A 22,448-nucleotide genomic window follows, 5' to 3' on the forward strand; every position below is an offset into this window, starting at 1 on the left:
TAATCAATTTGAAAATAAGTAACGCTATACATGGATGTGTAGATCCTGCAAAGAAGTAACTTTCAGACACAAACTGAAAGAAAGTCCTTCTGAAACAGCTACTTTCATATAAACATTGAATTACACGAAAGAAAAAATTTCTTTCGAAACAAATACTTCTATATGAACACTGAATTATACAGAAGATACTTTTCTCTATTCAGTTTGTATATCAAACATTTGTTGAGGAATAAGAATCAGATATCATTCACATGAGTTCTACTTTGAATGAATGGTAATAAATTGTACTCACATGGAACACTGTCACCCTAACCGGTATACACCGGTGTTTCGCCTTAAGACACTTGCCCTAGACTCTTCAGTACCAAATTGGATAACATTATAGAAAATACACACACTGCATTCATGAATTACGATTTTGAATGTCACGGAATAAGCTTGATCTGCTTATGTCATCGATGACATCGTAATGACATTCATTCACCTATTTGATTTAATCCCAGCCATGAGGAATCAAATAAGAATCAAATAAGAATCAAATAAGTAATCAAATTGATTACTTCCTTCCTTTCTTTGGAAGATTCTCTCATCCATTTTTTTTGTATCAGATGGAGTAGTAGAAAGCCAAAAACTTTCTTTCCCAAAAATTAATCACTCCTAAAAATATAACCCTTTCAATTCAAGTAGTGATTTATTCTGTTATATTTGTGTTATTTATATATCAAAAAAACAAAAAAGAAATATCACAGACTTTGTTAAGGAACTTATGCTGGATATTTCGGTTTTAAAATGGACAAATTAGATAAATCATGGGTTCCTAATGAAGTTTGTAAGTCTTGCGTTGAGTCTTTGCGGTTGCGGAAAAAAGGAGAACGTTCTGGATTAGACTTTGGTATTCCTATGATCTGGATGGAGTCTAAGAATCATTTCTATGATTGTTACTTTTGCGTAGTAGATGCTAAAGGTTTTAATCGAAATCAAACGTGGAGATGATATCCAGACTTACAGTCTACAAAATGTAGTGTTTTACACAGTGAAAATCTGCCTCGGCCTATTTATGTTTCAAAAGTGATTCGCATGCCCTCAGAAATAATGATGTTGCCAAATTCACAGAAATCGAATCAGTCTACCAGTGGAAGTGAATGGGAGGGTGAAACATCTTCGCCAAAGTTGTTTTCTCAAAATGAACTCAGTGATTTAATACGTGATCTAAATTTATCAAAACAAGGATCAGAACTGTTAGTTTCAAGATTGAAAGAAAAAAATTTATTGGCACCGACAGTTACAATTACAACGTACAGAACGCGAGAAAGTGAGCTATTACAATTTTTTGATGAAAATGAAGGTTTGGTATACTGTAATAATTTTGCGAAGGTGCTTCTGGACATGGGTTTGAAAGAATACAAACCTACTGAGTGGCGTCCTTTTATTGATAGCTGTAAAAGGAGTTTAAAATGCGTCTTACTGCATAATGGAAATAAATTTGCATCAATTCCAATTACCCATTCTACAAAACTCAAAGGAGAATATGAAAATGTCAAATTAGTTTTAGAAAAAATCAATTACTCGGAGCATCAATGGTCGATCTGTGTAGATTTAAAAATGGGTAATTTTTTACTTGGTCAACAAAGTGGATACACGAAATACCCTTGCTTCATTTGTATGTGGGATAGTAGAGCAAAGCAACGTTATTGGGAACAAGATGTTTGGCCAGAAAGAAATTCTTCAACTGTCGGTAAAGCTAATGTAATAAGAGAGCCAGCCGTTGGTGAGCAGAGACAAAATTATACTTCCACCATTCCATATTAAGTTAGGAATGATAAAGCAATTCGTAAAAGCTTTGGACAAGGAAGGAGATTGTTTTAAATATACTTGTAGAAAATTATAGTGAGGAGCAGGGAGAGCGGTTCCACCAGGATCTAAAAGTAATGGAAGAAAGATATCAGGGTCGATGGGATTGTCACATGATGGCCGATTACTGCTGGTCTTTAAAAAGAGATTGTCCTCTGAAAAATTATAACAGAAAAGCTCTTAAAAGGCGTTTCATGGAAATATAACATGTTTCCGAAATTTCCCTCTCTATTTACTCCAAAGTATCATATTTTTTTCCATAAAACTGAGATTATAAATATATCTGTTATTTTGTTTCTTGTTTTCGAATTTTTGTAATGTAAAATGAAAATAAATATTTAAGAAAAAACGAGAGCAAATCTTACAAAACCATTGATAATTTCATGAATTGTGAGTATAAATACACCCAAAATCAATGTTATATCTAGGGCAACAAAACCACTGTAGACCAGTGTTATCGTGTCTATTTATTTAATGAAAAGGAATGTCTTCGATGAGTTTGTTGGGGGTTAAAATGGACACCAATATGTCTTGGCACAATCATGTCGCTGAAATTGCAAAGGCTGCTTCTCAAAAGCTTGAAACACTGTTCCGAACCAGAAAACTGTACACACTTCAGTAACTTTCGATGTTTTATAAAGCTGAGATCAGACCTTCTTTCCAGAAACGAGCCATTCGGTTGATTGAAGACACGAACATCAACCTTGATTATTTGGAACATCGAACAAAGGTTGGAGATTTTCTGATTGATTCTGAATAATCTGATTCTGATTAATATCATCGAGCAAATTGCAGTAAACAATGGGTTTAAAGCTGAATCAATAAAAAAATACTTTCCAATTGATAAGTTAGATAATCAAAATTAAAATTATAGAGCTCTAACGTATTTTGGACAAACAAAAAAAAAGTGCCTTCATTTTTGAGTGTACGAGATATCAAAATTGCGTATAGAACAAGTAATACGTTGGGAAAGTTAGTTAAAAATAATAAAGACTAAACATACATATTCGAGAAATCAGGAGTATATAAATTAAAGTGTGGGAAGTGTCCGAAGGTATATTTTGGTCAAACTGACATAACATTTTGGAATCGAATCCAGGAACATCATATGAGCTATCTAAATAAGAAAACAAGTTCCACATATTCAAATAATCTTTCAGAAAAAAAGTCATATATTTAACGAAGAGTTAGAATATAAAGGTTTGAAACAGAATCATTTGAAAGCAATGGAAATTAATAAACTTAAAAAGTCAAACATTCTAATGAATGACCAACTGGATTTGAAGACTTGAACTTGTTTCCTTAAAAACCCAGAAAAAATTATTATTGATGTAGACGTGAGGTAATATGCTTCAGGTAATCATAATTGAAGAGGTACCTCAGGTATATACGAATTGTGGAGGTAATTTGATGGAGGTAGTCCCAATTGTGAATACCTGTGGTATATGAATATTAGAGTAAGAATCTACTTGTAGTATTCAAATCACTGTTGAAGAAGCTACCGTGTTAGCGAAACATGTCGTGATATATTTCTCAAATAAACTTTGTGGAGATCAAATCGTGAGATGTAGTTTATGAAATTTTCTATAGATACTTTCAAGGGAGGTGACTGTGACTGATCTTTGAGATTCAGCTCAGCACATCTCGAACTTCACTATTTAAGAACTCTTTCATTTGGAGAAGTGCGTTCATGTGAAATAAACTTCCTGATAACTTTTTTCCAAATGGATTTAATCTCCACTCCACTCTCCACTCCAAACGTGAGACACTACTTTCGCACAGGCACCGCTCTTATAGTGTCTCAAGGATTTTACTATAGTGCTTGTGTTTTGTCCGTGACAAAAAACTTTCAATTATCCACACAATACGGTGTTTGTTTATTTTCAAAAACAACTCTCTTCTGAAAAAAACATTCTTTCTCAGAAAATATTTTGTATCATCAATGATTTTCTTCTATATGCATATAAACCATATTATTTTCATAATTTCAGTTTCAAATAAAAAATTCTTGAATTAGAAAGCCCCTATATACTTGTATTCCATTTTTAAAGACGAGTTATTGTTACGTATACCAGATTTACATTCAGAATGTAGGTACAATACTAATTGTAGATCCGTTATCAAATTCAAATTTTACTTGGTAGTCATCATTATTGTGAATAACGTTTGCAGAATAAGAAGGAATACAAAAAATGGAAGCAAAGTTTTGACCTTTAGCCATTTTATACATATACCACTTTTTTGCTTCTCAACATTTCTGCGGTAACTACAAATATTCTCTATGCATCACATTCACTATATCGAGAAAATATCAGCAATGTTTTTGTATAACTTATCAACTTATGAAACATTTTCTCATAGGCATATTATTTTCATTTCCCTTCAGCCAGCTCTATAGAGATTTAGTTTTCCTGCATATACAGTACGGACGTCAATTGTCACCCTCTCTTAACTTTCGAACTGGGAAAGATAAAATGAAATCACTTTCAGTATTTTTTGATAATAAAGTCAATAGTGTGACATCACTTGCCGCCAAGAGGACGCCAAATTTTGTTTTGTTAAGGAAAAGGAGTTTTATGAAAAGTATTCAAATTCCATTTACTTTTTTCAATTTCAATAACCGATTGCGGAGTAATTGCGTAAAGAAATACATCAGTACATCATCTGAAAGAGATTTTTCTGCATCTATGTGCACAATAGTGTCACTCTTCACAATCTATTTTCTCATCTACCTAATTTTCGTGAATCTGACTGGACTACTTCAAGTACCTACTAATCAAAGCACAGGAAGTACTATTTTGTATTTCAGGCTCCTAAATGGCAATTTTTAGTATAAAAAATATGTTACCTTCAAATTTTTCGTATAGTTGAAAATCCAATTTTTCTGGTACAAATTTCGGTTTCGTGACTTTTGTTTCCAGATCTGTTTTGCTAAGTGTTAGTGATACAACTTTCTTCAAAACTTCATTTTCTTGAACAGCATTCGTCAAATCTAGAGGCACAGACATATGCCTCTTATAATCAGGAACACCTAGAAGAAAAAAAGATATCAAGAAGTACCTAAAAATTAAAGGTAAAGTGTAACATCTGAATAATTATTCACAGACACGTCTTCGAGTTCAATCGGCTGTAAATGCTGTTTCCAAAAATAATGTAGGAGTGAAAATATTTCGAGTCTAACGAAGGAGAATATAGTGAAAAACTAACAAGAGATTAGAAAAAATTTAACTACCCAATCGATCCAATTCACGACGGTCTTGCCAAGAAAACTGAAGTTCTGATAGAAATGTTATTGTCTAGTAATACGAGTATTAGTGTTATTCTCATGAAAAATTGATTTTCCTGATGAAATTTAAATCTCAATATGACTACGATAATGACATATATTTCTATTTTGTGAGTGCCATCATTAACGGGTATGTATTCAGCGAACCTGCGGACTTCTGTTAGAGCTATTAATTCAGATAAAATTATAATATCGGATTTACCAGCCTCCATAGATGAATATTAAGGTGATAACTGAAAATTTATAGTTGAGAGTATAAAATATTCATTTAAACAGGCTATTTGCTTTCCAAATCTAAAGAAATGAACTTTAAACGTTCAAGCCAGTTTCGAATATACCTACACAGTAGGTATGAATGGACTGACGCCTATCAGAAAACAACTACTCCCCTGGCTAATACCACGAAGGGCGTTGGATTATATCCGACTGGCGCCAGTGCAGGAATCTTCACAGAAAATCTCCCACAAATGCAACTAACAATACAACTGAAAGAGTCGATCTTCAATTTTGGAACGGGCACACTTGCAGACCGGTTTCGGGCTCATTAGCGACTTATCAGTGCGAGATAGTAGCCATCATCGACCTAAAGTCAATGATATTCCATAAATGAAAATCGGAATTCTTTCAGAGTATTTCATCCCTCTTCCTAAGTTGGGGCGAACAACAAAATGTCATTCCATCTAGTGGACGAGGTTCTAACCAACTGCATATCCGACAGGTGCCCGATTCCTCTGAATAAGGAAGAAAAACTTTCTTATTAGTCAGTGGGCTATGCTTGAAGACTGGCAGTAAACAAATCTAAAGAAATGTACTTTAAACGTTCAAGCCAGTCTCAAATATACCTACACAGTAGGTTGAATGGACTGACACTTATCAGAAAACAACTACTCCCCTGGCTAATAGCACGAAGGGCGTTGGAGAGCCAACAAGAGCATTAGTGGTACGGCAGTTATTTTATACGTCAAGCTATTAGGTACCCCAGATGCTTATAATTCTCCTAGACGTATTAAACTTCGATGAGAGATTTCTACTTGACAGTTTACAAAACCGCGACACGTGTTTAGCTATACAGTAGCATCTTCGGTCGTCACAATACTTTTCCTAGATTTGGATAGTTTCTGAGAGTCAATTGACAGTGGTTTTTCTCTGAAGAATTCTTCAGTTGTTTGCGCAATAGAGTCAGATACTCACAGACCAATTGTTCCTCAGTCCCGGAGGCAAAAAAAGAAGTAACGCAATTCTTACTGTATACTACACAATTCAACGTTTTCCGTTTTTTAATGGCGATGCAAGAACAATGCAGGACAATATTTGAGACACTATGAGAACCTGTGTGAAAATGATGCTTTGAGTTGAATTTGAATCGGCGCGGCGTAGAAATTTATGGACACATGAAGTTTAATCTACAAGGATGCCGTTCTCAAAGTGAAAGGGATTTTAAAAAGTACAGTCCGAGGTGTTTTGTGTTGAACCCTGAAGCAATGGTTTTAGTCGCGTACTTGTTACATATACCTCTCCCGGAGATATCAAGCAGGTTACTTAAGTCACTTCTCGTAAAAAAAGAAGGATAACCACCTTCGATATTCCAGAATATCGGAATTGCTTGTAATGTTTGATCACAATTTAATACAATTACAATAAGTTATAAGATAAAAATAATACATATAGAATTAGTTGAAGTGAAAAAATCTAATTTCAGAGGTGGGACAGTAAAAAATGTCAAGCTGACAACTTGCAGAATTCCATTTGACACACATGTTATGCAGAGGTGAACGTTTCAGAATATTTGTACGTGGTTTTGGCAGATAAAAAGGATTAACCACTCTAGAGGTTGGTCTGGGTACATTGAAATTCAGTTTTTGCAGGTTATGTTGGCCAATAATTTAATTGTTAATCAGTTTAAAAAAAAATTGTGGAAGATATAGGTCAATGTTTACAATTTCCCGAACTCCTGAAGAGTGGAAAACTTTGTTTCAACACCCTTTTCACTCACTGTTTTGGCATCAATAGGGGAAAATAATAACTGATTATTTTCACAAAATAAGTGTTTCGTCTAATGTTCAAATCAGTAAAATATCTTTCGTTATATTCAACAATCAAATCTGTACGACTATTTTGAATTATGATTTCATTTCATTCGTTGTATCAGTAGGATCCTCGAAATCAATAAATGTTATAAAAGTAGAACTGCTCCATATTTAACATGAAAGATATTTCGGAAAACTTTTTTTTAGAACATTTTGCAGTAATACAATCTGGGAAGACCCAGAAAATGAAGTCCACGCGAACAAAAACGCGGACAGCAGTAAGTAATCTAATTGGTTGAAATTTATGAGCTTTTCACTGAACAATACTAATGAATACGCCTGAAGAAGCCACCAGATATTACCAAGCAAGCAAATATTCCGATGAATAATTTGATGCCAGTAAAATCATAAGAAAAATACGAAAATAATTTCGAAACTTTTATGAGTTGAAGACAGAAGAATATCATAACTTCGTTTTCCGAAAATGTTTTTCTCTTCATTTCGAAGATTTAGCAAAAACTTTGAAACCATCGTCATCAGCATTCTGCCCTCGTTCTCTAAAATATTCGAGAAAAATATTTCCCGTCAAGTAAGAGCTTCTCTTGAAGAAAATCGAGTATTCCCGTACGAGCAGTCTGGGTTCCGCAAAAAACACGGAACTCTTGAAAGTAATCGACGATCTTGCGAGATACAGAGATCAATCAAAAGTCATCATTTTAGTACTGCTTGATCAAAGTAAAGCTTTCGATTTAGTTAATTTCGATTTACTCATCAGCAAGCTCAAGTTCATAGCATTCTATTAAATTGATGACCAGCTACCTCACAGGCCGATCACAGAGGGTCAAACTGGATGATTACTCATGGTCATCGCTAAAAGAAACAATCTCAGGTGTACCGCAGGGAAGTATTTTAGGACCCTTGATGTTTTCATTGTCAAGTACATCTATACGCAGATGATATACAGTTATATTTGTCTTCTTATATAACGCCGATACATAAAGTTGCGTGGCCAATATAAATACAGATTTGCACAAAACATTCCTATACTCGGAGAATCATGGACTGAAAATCAATCCAAATGAAACTTTGGGCTTATGCATAGGGTCTCAAGGACAAATAGTAGAAACTCAGTCTAACTTTAGGCTCACTCTCGATAACGCAGACATTCACTGGGTAGACAGTACTAAAAATTTCAACGTAACCATAGACAGCTCTTTGTCTATCCATGAACATGTGACAAACATTTTCAAAGTATCATTCTTCAAACTCAATCGCTATACAAATTCAAGTATCAGTTATTAGAAGAAATGAAACTCAGTTAGTATTGTTGTTCGGTGTATTACAATTTTTTGCCGCAATATAACAAGCAGAAGTTACAACGTATACAAAATGCTTGCATGCGATTTGTATACTGTATACCATGTGGTGAACAAGTCACACCATTTTTGTTAAAAATGGAGGACCTGAATGTGAGGTACAGAGTCCAATATTTGATAAAAATTGTTTTGTTTAAGTTGCTTCAAACTTAAACTCCTAGTTATTTATATAGTTTATTAAGCAGGCATTCTGACATACATATTGTCATTTGAGAATTAACTCATTCAACATACATAGGCACCGTACTTCCAAATTTCAAGAATGTTTTTTTATATAGCCCCTTCTCATCTGAATGAAATTTTACCCCTTTTAAATCATAATATTCATTAATTTAAGGAAGAAATAAAATCACAGATGCTTATTGCTCAGTGGTAATTTAAAAAAAAATTAAATTAAATGTATGGTAGTGCAATGAAATTGTTAAATTGACCAAAATAATGTCAAGAATATTGAGATTTATTAGCAACTATATGATGTATTGTTTTCTCTTCTCTATCATTGTTATGATAGTGAATAAGTATTTCTATAATTTTATTTCCTTACACTCACTGTATAATTTTTGGGAAGGGTGGAAGTTAGCCTTTGGCTAACCTTTTCCTTTCATGTATAAATGTATTTTCTATGCATAATAAACGATATTATTACTATTATTATGGGCCATTTACTCAATGCTGTGATGTACCCTGAATATCAAGAAAACTGTGGATACAGCAAATATTCTGAATTACGTACCTCTCTAAAACGCGAATCTAATGGTTATAAACCGAAGAAATCGTCGACAAATGAATCAATTCATTAAGGAAGCTCCAGATGGCAAATATTTGTTTTCGAAGGTAACACAACTCCGCTGAGCGGAGTCCGCTTTTTCATTCTATTCATTGTTTTTAACATTTTGCAACAATTCTTGAAATACTAAGACACAACATAAAGGTTAAAACCTCACCAGCCAACAGCCAATCATATTTCATTTGCCAGGCGCCTCTGAAGCAAAGCCTACTTTCGTGAATTCTATGAACTTTTCAAATTTATTTATTCACTCACAAAGTGAATATAAATTATGTTTATTTTAATATTAAATTTCACAAAAAGGATTTGAAGCTTTATATCTTCTATTATCTGCGAGCGCTTTCGACAGCTGGTAGTACTGTCATCTTGTAGGCACTCCTCAAACTGAACTTGTCATCCTGTCTTCTACCTCTTTATACGGTCTGAACGTCTCAACTCAGGTATTTCAGGTACTTTAGGTAAATTTGCCTGTATTTGCACTGCATCAGGTACTATTCTTTGTGTTAGATCTTCTCTAGGAATGTGTATGGTTTTGTTTAATATATTGAATGAGAGGTCTTGTTGTGTTTTGATTTGTACTTGTTCCTCGATAAGTGATTAATGACTGTTAAATTTATGGATGTTCAAGTTTTCCCAAATGTCCATGCGATTTCCCTTGTTGACTTGTTTTATGAGTTTTATGTTCTCTGGTGGGGCGAAATTATGTTTGTTTTGTATGGCGTGTGTTGCGAGGTTTGATTTATATACTATTGGATTTATGTATGCCTTTTTGTGCTCATTGTACCTTTGGATCAGTTTTTTCTTGGTTTGGCCGATATAGAATTTGTTGCAGTCCGAGCATTGTATATTGTATATCCCATTTTGGTCTTTGTCTTCTTCTTTTTCATAGTTGTTTATTTTTTGTGTTATCTTCGTGTTTGGCTTGTATGTGATGTTGATGTTCAGTGGTTTGAAGACGTTTGTTAGTTTTTTGGTTTGGTGTCCTACGTACGTAAATGCTGTCCATCGTTGTGTTGTTTTGTCTGTTGGGTGGCTTGATCCTTGTTCTGTATTTTTTGTTTGATTCTGTTTTCTATTGTATCTATTGTCTTTTGGGTGTATCCGTTTTTGTTCGCTTTTTGGTATATGACTTTCCGTTCTTTGTTTCGGGCTTCATTGCTTCATCATGTGTTTTTATTATTGTTAAGATTTTCTCATCTATCGTTTGCAGGTATATTTCGGATATAATGCTAGACAGTGGGGATCCCATCGCTAGTCCATCTGTTTGTTTATAAATTTTCCCTTCAGATTCGAAATAATTTTGATTAAGTATTGTATTTAGACTGTGTTCCATTTGGTTAATGTAGGTTTTGTCTATGTTTTGGTGTTTTAGTTAATCAGATATAATGTTTATACTTTCGTTGACTGGTATGTTGGAGTACATGTTTTTATGTCTAACGAGAACAGTTTAGTGTTCGGGCTGACATTTGTCGTTGAGATTCTGTCTGTAAGTTCCATTGAATTTTTGATGCTGTGGTCGTTGTTCCTGTTGATTTTGTTCGGCTATGATTTTTGAAATTTTGTATGAAGTTGCTCTGATGAAATTGATGACCGGTCTTATAGGTTTATTTTCGTTATGTATCTATATCTGTGCGTTGAGTTTTGGTGCTTTTGGGTTGTCGACTGAGTATCTGTTCAATGTTTTGCTGTTAAAGATCTGTTTGTTGGATTTTATCAGGCTATTAATTTGTCTTTCATATTCTGTGGTTGGATCGTGATTCATCGTGCTAAAATCGTTTTCCGTTATATAATTGATCACTTTCATACTTAATTCCTATTTTTCATTCTGTCGAAAGCGCTCGCAGATAATTAATAGAAGATATAAAGCTTCAAATCCTTTTTGTGAAATTTAATATTAAAATACTGAAAATAAAGGAAAATTACTTGCATCATTGAAAAAAATATATGTTTAGTACTCATATCACTATCAGACAACACATCGGTAACATCGGTAACACATCGCCAAAGTAACCCAGCGGCAACGTGTGTATATAATGCATATATTTTTCTTATGACCCGAGGTCAAATTCCACTGTTGGAATGATTTTTCATGTGAATGATATAAATATATATTATTTTAATATTGACATTTGCTTACTTATTACAAGCGAGCGCTTATTAAAACTTCAAATCCGTTTTGTAAACAAATGTTAATATTAAAATATTGAAAATGAAGGAAAATCAGTTGCATCAATCAAATATTTCTCGGAGGGTAGCGGTAAAATGGAATGATATAACAATTTAAATTTATTTCTAGGTTGCAATGATTATTGCTATTTTTGATGCCGAAAAAAAGAACTGAAAGATATGCAAATAGATCATATTGAAGATATAGGCCAAAAACTATACATCAAAGTACCGGACACAAAAACTAAAACATTTGGAAAAAGTACCTGAACCTGAGACCAAAAAATTTTGACAACTACCAATTTTTTTTAATTATCAAAATGGGAAATGCACTCATCAGTTTGTTGGACTCAATAAGTTGGATGACTAACCAAAAATTATTGTCAAATTTTCACATTTGCAAAATCAAGAAACATATACTGGACACTGCTTCAGAAGATCATCTACAACCATCCTAGTTGATGGTGGGGGTGGCTTAATGGCATTAAAGCGCCATGGTGGCTAGATAATTCTATGGCATCCATGAGAAACACATTAAATGTACTCATAAATAGTATTGAAAACATTTGTATTCCCACTATTTCAAATTCTCAACAAAACAGAATAAGACCGTCTTCCTCCCACATTGACGGCGGAATATCATTAAATAATTTTAATAATTCTTACTATAAATCCTAATGAAGTAATTTGTAAGAAATATTGTCACCAATTTTAAAATAGTTTAATTGTGTTCTGACTGACTGAGTGAATGAATTTATTATCTATCCAAAGCCATATTACTTCTAATGCACTGAAAATGTTAGGTTTCATTATTAGATCTGCAAATGAATTATCTCTCACTTCAATAAAAACCATATATTGTTAAATTGTTCGATCGATAATCGAATACAAGTCCACAATTTGGTCCTTATTCATATCATGTGGATATTGATATGCTTGAAAGTGTTCAAAATGAGTTTTTAAGGTACTCTGCATATAAATTGGGTTATCATATTGGTGAGTATGACTATAAAATTATATTGAACATTTTTAACTTGAATACTCTAGCTCATAGAAGATTAGAATCAGATCGTACACTAATTCATAAAATAATCAATGGTAGCATCCATTCCCCGAACTTGTCGAACTTATAATTTCAAATGTGAATCTAAGGAGAACAAGAAATTCGAAAATCTTCAAAGTACCCTTTTGTTGCACCAACTATGGCCAGAATGAATCTGTAGGTAGAATTTTGAGACTTGCGAATACATACAATGTAGATTTAGAATTTTTTAATTCTTTTTTGGAAACATTTAAAAAGACTGTGGAAAGATTGTAATTCATTAACTTATTTTTATGATTTTTTTAATTTTATCATTAAACCTAGCTTAGATTACTTTTAAATACATATGTGTGAACTTGTTAATTATTTTATAAAAAATAGGCATTGCCGTAAATAAATAAATAATTTTTCTCTACGGTCAGTCGTAGAAAAAATATAGTAAGCACCTCGAGGATAAGGCCAATTACGCCCACTCGCGAATTATCGCATTCGGCTAACGCCTCGTGGGTAATAGGCTTCTTATCCTACTTGGTACGTAATATACTATTGTTCAAACTCTATTTCATCTATTCATATTTGCAAAAACCCTCTGAGAACGTTTATTACCTGATACGCCCCTTTTTACAGAACTCACTATGAAAATAAAAACGATACTAATCAGTATACTGACTGCCACTGTTTTTATATGTTCCTTGTACTCATGTGCTTCCAACAGAGATGTTGGATAGAAGAAGTCATCAAAATAATAATGGAAATGTTTTAATCATACTGAAATTTGAAACTCACTGAAACGCCTTGTTTTGTTGACCTCATTGTTGCGCTCGTTTATCGGAAACATTTTAGTTAATTGCAAATTATTTCGTCACAAAATTAGAGTTTGTATTTGCTGAGATTCAAATAATTACATTTGACAAGATAGCAAAATATTTTGTTAACTTATCTGGCATTTAGTACTTAAGTAAAACAGTTATCCAGATTTTATGGTTGTGGAATTGGCCGCGGTGGTAGTACGCCCGACTCACGATCGGAAGACCGTGGGTTCGATTCTCGTCTCGACCCCAGATATTTTTCTCGAGAGAATTTATCTGATTGAAGCTGGAATTATTCTGCAACCGTGTTAGGAATCACACGTTAAAAGGTAAGACTTCGTTAGTCCTTAGCTCGCACAAAATTCTCAACTCCTGAGAGTTGTTCATATGGGGACGACAGCTGATTAACGGAAAAACAGATTTTAAACAGATTTTTTTTATTAATTTGCGAAACATAACGTCGACAGTTTGAAAAATAAGGAGAATGCTCAAATTTCGCGGGCTATGTAGATTCGATTAGCAATTTTTTCAATTTTTTATGTGATAACAGTTTCAGCTGTTTAGCATGTTCAGTTTGTTGTTGAGAGGCATAAAAGTTAGTACAAGTGTTTTACATGTTCGCTGATATTTTCTGTGATCAAAGAATTTTCATTAAATTTTCTCAAAAACAGTTGACAGTGACATACGGTGATTGATACTCAACCAATTGAAATAATGGGAAAGTGAAAAAAATTGTTATGTAGAATCGTCGAACACTATTAGGCACGGCTTCCACTGGAGCGATACGATAAGCGATGCAATAGGTGATTCGATAAGCAACCCGATACTGATTTGATATGGATCACTCATCACTAGTTTACAGCCAATTTACGACTGTAATGCCAAAGACGCTCCTTTGTTAATTTTTTGTTTCTGAATGCGAAAATGATAGTAAAAATTTCCTAACACGTAAGATTTTTGAGTTATGATTTTTTTCACAAAAATTTAATGAACACGACTTTCCAAATTTGCTTTTCCTCTAGATTGAGGAAATTGTTTAGAATCTGGCAACATAGCGACTCTGCCCAGTATTTGAATCTGCTTCCGCTGTATATGAGACTTGTAACGCTAGTTGCACACACACCGGTTCTGGACGGCCAGTATAAAATCGGCCGATATTTTATTGGTAGCGGGTGCTTGCACACTTACCGGATTTTTATCGGTCAAACAATCAGTTGCTTTGTTGTCGTAATTAGCACGCACTACCAAAACGAAGTTAATGCGTAGTAACTACAATTTCACCGAGCATTCGAGACTGGAATGGTCGGTAAAAAACTGGTGAGTATGCAAGAGTGTATTTAGTTATGTACGCCACTACTTCCCGGTACTGCCGGCGATACAGTGGCAGTGGATGACTGCTCACCGGTATTTTACCGGCGACGATCACCGGTCGGCGTGTGTGCCAGGTCCCGTTCCCACATGTGGTTCACTATTGGAATTTGGACGACCGGTACAAAGTCGGCCGTCCAAAATCAGCCGATATTTTATTGGTAGCGGGTGCTTGCACACTCACCGGATTTTTATCGGTCAAACAATCAGAGGCTTTGTTGTCGTAATTAGCACGCACTACCAAAACGAAGGTAATGCGTAGTAACTACAATTTCACTGAGCATTCGAGACTGGAATGGTCGGTAAAAAACCGGTGAATATGCAAGAGTGTATTGAGTCATGTACGCCACTACTTCCCGGTACTGGTATTTTACCGGCGACGATCACCGGTAGGCATGTGTGCAAGGTCCCCTTACCACATGTGGTTCACTATTGGAATTTGGACGACCGGTACAAAGTCGGCCGTCCAAAATCGGTGTGTGTGCAACTAGCGTTACGCCGCTTCTTGAACTTCCGATACTCGAAGTTTCCAGAAAATACCAGAAATACGGAACCGCTATAAAAGTAGCAGGTTACAATCGGATCATCAATATTGGTTTAACGCGAGAAGTGGTGAGTTAGTATTAGAGAAGCGAGGTAAGTAAACAGGCGAATATTAAGAGTATTATATTAATGTTATCTTTGTAAATAAAATAAGTTGACTCTTGTAAACGCAGTATCAATCGACGTATGCAACAGTACAAAAATTTCCGTTAATCCCTCAGATAATTTTTGCTATTGTATACATGGTCACTTCACTTCTAAATCGCAGAAACGGCCATTAAATCAAATGTAGTATAGCTTACCATAAGTATTTTGGATGTGTTGTTGGTGCTCAAGTTCGGGATTGGGCTCTTCACGTATGTTGCCAAACCTGTACAGCAAATCTAAGTAACGGGTTGAATGGCAAACGCTCTTTTGTGCCTTTTGCAGTTCCAATGATTTGACGAGAAACAACAAATCATTACAACGACTGTTACTTTTGCATGACAAACGTTACAATATTTACAAACAAACAATATTTAGGAACCGTAACCATGAGCTATCCTCGTTTTTTACTATGCAGGATAAAATGTGTGTTTGTGTAAATCCAAATGGTGTGATGGAAACATTAGGATTTGGTCATAGGACTATTACTAGGTCTTTAGGGCAGATTTACGAAGTTTTGCTGTTTTCTCTGTCTTTGGAACAGTAGGGCAACACAAAGCCAAGTGAAAGAATGGCCTCCGAGAGATAAATATATTCCAGATCAAGATAACGTGAAGAATATATCTCTTCTTAATCCCAAAAACGTTTTCTTACCTCCATTACACATTAAACTGGGGTTAATGAAATTTTTTTTAAAAGCATTAGACAAAGAAGGTGATGCGTTTAAATATCTTAAATACGTTTTTTCAAAATTAAGTGATGCAAAGCTCAAGTAAGGTATATTTGTTGGACCACAAATTAGAAAACTACTAAGTGAGTAACAGTTTGATCAAAAATTAAGTAATGTTGTATTACCTGCGTGGAGTTCTTTCAAAAGAACTGTTTCGGAGTTTTGGGAAACAAGAAAGTTGAAAATTACGAAACACTTGGGTGCTATCAGTGACGGACAAGGTAAAAAGTTCCACCAAGACATACTGACAGTGGAGCATCTTTACCAAGTCAGATTGGATGCAGCAATGATGGGGGATTATTGTTGGTTCCTTATGGGAGAAAACGATGAAACATATAAACGGAAGTCAACATTTACAAAAAGGTTATGAAGAAAAGGTTTCATTTGAATGTTTTTCATGTGTATTGTAAATAAAGTCTGTTATCCTCAAAATATATTGTTTTTTTGTTTCGATCTTATATTTCCCTATGATATTCGAAAATTTTTGTACGAAATATAAATAATAACAACTCAAAATCTTAACGTGATGGAAAATTTTTCATGTTGAAGTCGCAGTCAGGAAGCTTTAAACTCTCCTGTTAAGCCATTATAATATTAGTAGCAATTTTTTTCTCAATTGTTGGCTAGTAAACGTGCATACATAATGGAGGCAGGTTAAGTTGTAAAACAGCCTCGGCTGAACTTCGCCCTTTCATTGATTTTTGTATTTGTTTATAAACAATGTATGTCAATGAATAAAGCCCATTTATTATTATTATTATTATTTATTAATTTACTGCACACTGGAGCGATCGCGATACCATACACCGATAATTATCGGAGTCGCGTCGGTTAGGGGGACACAGCTGCCGCGCAATATCGTTCGATACGTTCATTTCGGGTCAGCAAGAAGACGAGCAATCAGGACCGTCGCCAGGGGGGGGGACGGGGGGAGCACCCCCTGCTTTTTCGACTTGGGAAAAAGTTGGGAGAAAATAATAGTAAAAAATGCAAAAAAATTTAAAAAATAAAAATGAGGGAAAAGAAAGGAAGAGGTGATAAGAAAAGGGAAAGAACCAGGAGAAGGTTGGGATTTCCCAACATGCATAACTTGAAAATTCCATACTTCTGAAATTTTGAGTTGTTCGAAAACTTCAAAAAAGTTCAATACCTCCCAAGTAAGAGAACAGTCCTGAACAGTCCACAAATTTTGAAGTGACAATTTTACAAAATTCCCAACTTTTCGCTGTTTTTTCGACTTGGAAATGTTGGGAAATTTCGGGCTGTGAAGATAGAAAAAATAATTGTAGAAAACAATAAGCACAATATTATTTAAGTGTTGTTTCCTTTCATTTGTATTGAATATTCCTATACATGGTGGATATGGTGGAAGGACAAGGACCTTGGTCCAAAGTAGAATAATTCCCATTATTATTTTTATAATTACCATAATTTATTTTTGTTTGTGCATACCATAACGGGCATATAAGCATTCACCCATTCTTTGGATAGCTAAATAAGAAAATTAATATATTATAGTAGTAACTAACTTTCGAAAAAATGGAAGCCAAGGGGGCTTCCATTTTTTCGAAAGTTGGAAAATTGTGCTAGTGGGGTTGGGAAAATTTGGATTTCCTCCCCTCCCGGTTTTTCTTTTCGCTACGGCCCTGCGTGCAATCCTCTATTTCCTTCGTGAAATTGGTGGAGCAGAACCCGTGCTTCTCCAGTCCTCTTTCTTGATTCACGTTTCCTTTTTTGCAAGTACCGGTAAGCAAAAACAACGTCCTCCTCTGAGGAGCTCACATGACAACTGATGAAAACAACTACTTCGTTGCTTACCCTATAGGTTATCGTATCGCTCCAGTGTGCACTGGAGTGTTGCGAGGATAAAAGTTGCATCAGGCAATAAAAGATTGCTCATGTTGCATCGCTTATTCGTATCGTATCGCTCCAGTAAAGGTAGATCACTTCGACCGTTGCCGCATCGCTTTTGAATATATCTGCCGCAAAAGCAGACGAAACGTCAGATATAAAAATCCTGCAGACTACGGCTCATAAACATCATGGTCAATATAGTTCTCATTCCAAACAAGGTTTCATAAATCACTTCATTCAAAATTCAATTTGGAGTAATCATGTTAACCGTATTCAATAAGGGTTTCTATTATATTCTGTATCTGTAGAGTAGGGAGGGTGAGTGTAGGCCCACAGCACTTAGGCCACATGTGATCCATTGAACAACCTCGCGAGGAGTTGTCCTCCTAGGTCATCGTCCATCCTGTCCTTTCCAGGAAGGCGGACAGGTCACTAGGAGACATTTCCTTTATATCGGCAGGTGTAGGCCAAGACTCGCCGAACACACACTCTCTTATGGACACCAGTGACGGCTCGTGCATTGGAGAACAGGGGAGGCTAAAGTCATATAGACTTTATACACACACAGAAAAGCCTGCGGGAGGCGCGATTTTTTTATGTTGTTGCACGCTTTGCTCAATACTAACGTTAGGGCATGAGCATGACAATGCGTAAAAAGTACATAAGGAGCTATGGACTTTATTTTAGTTTGTAAACCATTCAAATGGCCGGCCATGACCGCAGCCCCATCATAGGTTTGCGCAATCAACTTTTGCCTAAAATTATAGGTGTCACAGGTACGAATTAAAAAATTAAACAAATCGTCAGCTGTGCGCCCAGATGAAACATGAAAACCCATAAAACGTTCTACCACATTACCATCTTTGACATATCTAAAAACGATTGAAAGTTGTGATGTACATGTAATATCGGTAGTTTCTTCAATTTCCCATGCAAAAAAAGGAACACTTTCAATCTCCTTGCTTATATTTTCCTTAATGATATAAGCCACACTGTCTATAGTAAGCTGATTTTGGATGGTTTTTGAGATGTCCGAAAAAACGCTACCGTTTAAAAAAAAGGCCAAATTGTGAATCATATTTGCCTCGTAACACGAGGTAAATTTTTTAAATCGGAGTATCCTATTTTAGACCACGTTTGGTATTCGGTTTGTACGGAAAATAAAACACAGGGCCAACAAAAAACTTTTTTTCTTTCAATGGAGCCGGTTAACCAATCACATTTATCGTACCAACTAATATTAAATCCTCGATTTTGTCGATTATCTGACGATTTGATTGAAATCAAATTTGGTTGAGGCCTTTCCAGAGTTTTAATAATGTAATATTTATTATCATAAGATAAAGAAAAGATAAAGACTTAAAATTATTTGTCAGCAACCAATCAACTATATCGTCAGATTTTTAAATTTCGTCCAACTTATCCATAATGAATGAAAAAAAAAACTTACCGAAAAATGAAAACCTGAAAACACCTTGAAATTGAAAGAAAACACTTTAAAAACACATTAAAAATATTATCAAAAAGCATTGCTATAATATAATACTGCCTGTTTTACGCACAAATATTATCAAGAAACACTAAAACGATTTAACGAAATATTTTTCAGTCCCGGTCCGTCTCGGCATCGCGTCCGGATAATTAAATAAAAAACAAACGCAGTCGTACACTAACGGAGACCAACTGGAGGCTAGCCTCCTCTGACACCATAATTTCTGCAACTGAAATTACAAATCGAGACGTATGTCGCTAGTTGGATCGGTCACGTGGAGCCTGTGTTTTTTAAAGCAGTCGGAGGCTTGGCTCCCTTGCAATGTATGGCATTTTTTATTTCGGGTTAATGGTTTATTCGTTATCCGTTCATGGGCGGTGCGTTTGAGTTTTGTTGATACAGGATACAATGTGGTACGTACTACGTAGTGAGTGATAGTGTTTTCTCGGGCATATTATGTATTTATATTAAAAATTAATGGTAAAGTTATGATACCCAAGCATTTATAGATAAAAATAATCATAATTATTTGTCAATATCTTTTAATTTATTGCGATGAATAGCCTCTAATTTCATGGGGAGGCTAAGCCTTTTTTTCTGCGCCAGCTTCCCAGGGTCGCCCAGGGTGATCCTACTGTCTACTGTTGTCGTATAGAATCCATTTTTTATCACACGTGACGATCCGATCCAGAAAAAAGTCGTTTTGGTTGCGCAAAAGTAAAGAAGAACAGACCTCAAAACGTGACAATTTCTGTCGATAGTTCAAATCATGGGTCGTTTTGAACCACCGAAAACCGCATTGACATTTTTAGTGTTTTTTACTAAAAACCTTCATGAAATATGTTACCAATTCAAGAATCTGCTTTCATTCAAACAATCTTTATTTTTATTTCATCAGTTCGGAATTCCAATGTCTAATATAATATAAATTGATTTGAAAACCCTGAAAAAACAATTAAAATATTAATATGATTAACCAAAAATAACAATTTTATTGAACGAAAAACTGAAATTACAAAGAAATAACATACAAGCAACAACCAAACAAATAAAAATTGAAATAATAATGAAAGCTGAAAAATAAAAATTAAAAATAGTTATCACCCGAAGACTATTGTGGATACTAACAATCGAAACGTCGTGACATAACTTGGTTTGAAATCTTTTAATTTTCATTTTTCATTTTTGTTAATAATAATTTTTATTTTTCAGCTTCTATTAATATTTCAATTTTTATTTGTTTGGTTGTTGCTTGTATGTTATTTCTTTGTAAATTCAGTTTTTCGTTTAATAAAATTGTTATTTTCGGTTAATCTTATTAATTTTTTAATTATTATTTCACGGTTTTCAAATCAATTTATTATATCAGACAATGGAAGTCCGAACTGATGAAATACACCACGAAACATTGTCAACCACCTTCAAACAATTTTTATTTTTACCTGCCCGAATCAAATTCGTGATTTTCATTTAATTCCCTTTGAATTCAATATTTTCATCGTTACCTCTACTTAGGCACTTTATATTTATAACTGCAATGTAATGTTAATTATATGTATTTCTCTGCCAACGAAAGTGAAGGAAATGTTTTTATTCGACCTTGTACAATGGAAATGAGACTATCTTCGTAAAAGGACTGTCAAAAATATATTCATGAATGTACAATAAAATACACTAAGTATTTATTACTGTAGTTGAATAAAAATACGGCAATAACAATTTCAGTAAATAAAAGACATTGGATATGGACGGGCCAGAACTTCATAAAAATTTGTCATATTCTTTGTTCAATCAAACCAGATAATTTCCATTAAAAAATATGTTTTTCCGTTAACCAGCTATCGCACCCCTACGAACGACAACCCTCAGACGTCGAATTTTGTGCGAGCTAAGGACTAACGAGGTCTTACCTTTTAACGTGTGATCACTAACAGGGGTTGGACGATAGCAAGTAAAAATTGATCGTTCAGCCTGCGGCTTGAACCACCGACTAACACGGCGGTCGATTTGAGTGAGCGAATAAAGCACCCACGTCAAACCGACCGGCTACCGACATTACACAGGTATATGAATGGACGCGAAGAGTAAAACTCTAAATAGTCTAATTAAATAAAGATTCGAATTACAATCTGAAAGGCAAGCCTGCAGTTTTCAATATTAGTTGATTTCAGCATACGTTCAAAGGATTTATAGTGAAAAAATGTTGAAATTCATTTTTGAAAATATGTCTAAAACATGAAAAAAAAGGAAGAATTGTCGAAACAAAAATGTAGGAATTGAAATTTTCTATAAAATCGTTAAGAATCACTTTTGAAGTATTTGCAATAGAAACCAAGATAATTGCAATAAACGATTGTAGTTGAGAGCTTAGCTTTGGGGCATATTAAAAAATTCACGAAAAAAACGATAAATGTGAACATTTCAAGTATTTTTTAATCATATCTACAAAGTCTAAAGAGTAATCTCGGGGATGTAAATACCGGGTTTTGTAAAATCCTTTATAGTGAAAATCATACAATAAACTGTACTAATGAGTTTTAACGTGAATTCTGTTTGATAATTGATATTGAGCTGAATATTGAGAAAAAAGTAGAGTTGAGGTGCATATAATAAGGGAGTCATAGGGACATTAGAAATTGATCACATAATCTGAACTTTTCTGCCTAGAGATAAACTATTTTACGGATTTATTGACCGTGGCCTGCCGTTTCGTTCACTACTGTGGTAGACATTATCAGAGACGATAAGACAACCTCCACAGTACTCGAATTGTCCAGGTAGTATGCGGTATGAGGACAACTAGAGCATTTGGTTGTTTGTTTCATTTAACATTTATATGAATGTTATGACCAAATGTATACTAGACAATATCTTAAACAGAACTCAAATCCAAGTATCTCAATACCATACTTTATTACCGACAATCAATAATATCAAACAGACAGAATTTCAATAGTTCAGAAGGTATTCAAA

General features: G+C 34.5%; 1 protein-coding gene across 3 annotated transcripts in view; it reads right to left on the minus strand.

Annotated features, from left to right (window-relative positions):
* capu (formin protein cappuccino) overlaps nt 1–22,448 on the minus strand; it is a 138,274-nt gene that overhangs the window by 82,696 nt on the left and 33,130 nt on the right. For all 3 annotated transcript variants that reach the window (XM_074180207.1, XM_074180204.1, XM_074180205.1), the window contains exon 2: nt 4,700–4,882. In XM_074180207.1, the coding sequence (XP_074036308.1) occupies nt 4,700–4,882 (183 nt within the window). The remainder of the gene's footprint in view (nt 1–4,699; nt 4,883–22,448) is intronic.

This window comes from Leptinotarsa decemlineata, unplaced genomic scaffold (genome assembly GCF_025532065.1).
Source record: "Leptinotarsa decemlineata unplaced genomic scaffold, Ldec_3_MD MMD2_tig00026294_RagTag_RagTag, whole genome shotgun sequence".
NCBI lineage: Eukaryota > Metazoa > Arthropoda > Insecta > Coleoptera > Chrysomelidae > Leptinotarsa > Leptinotarsa decemlineata.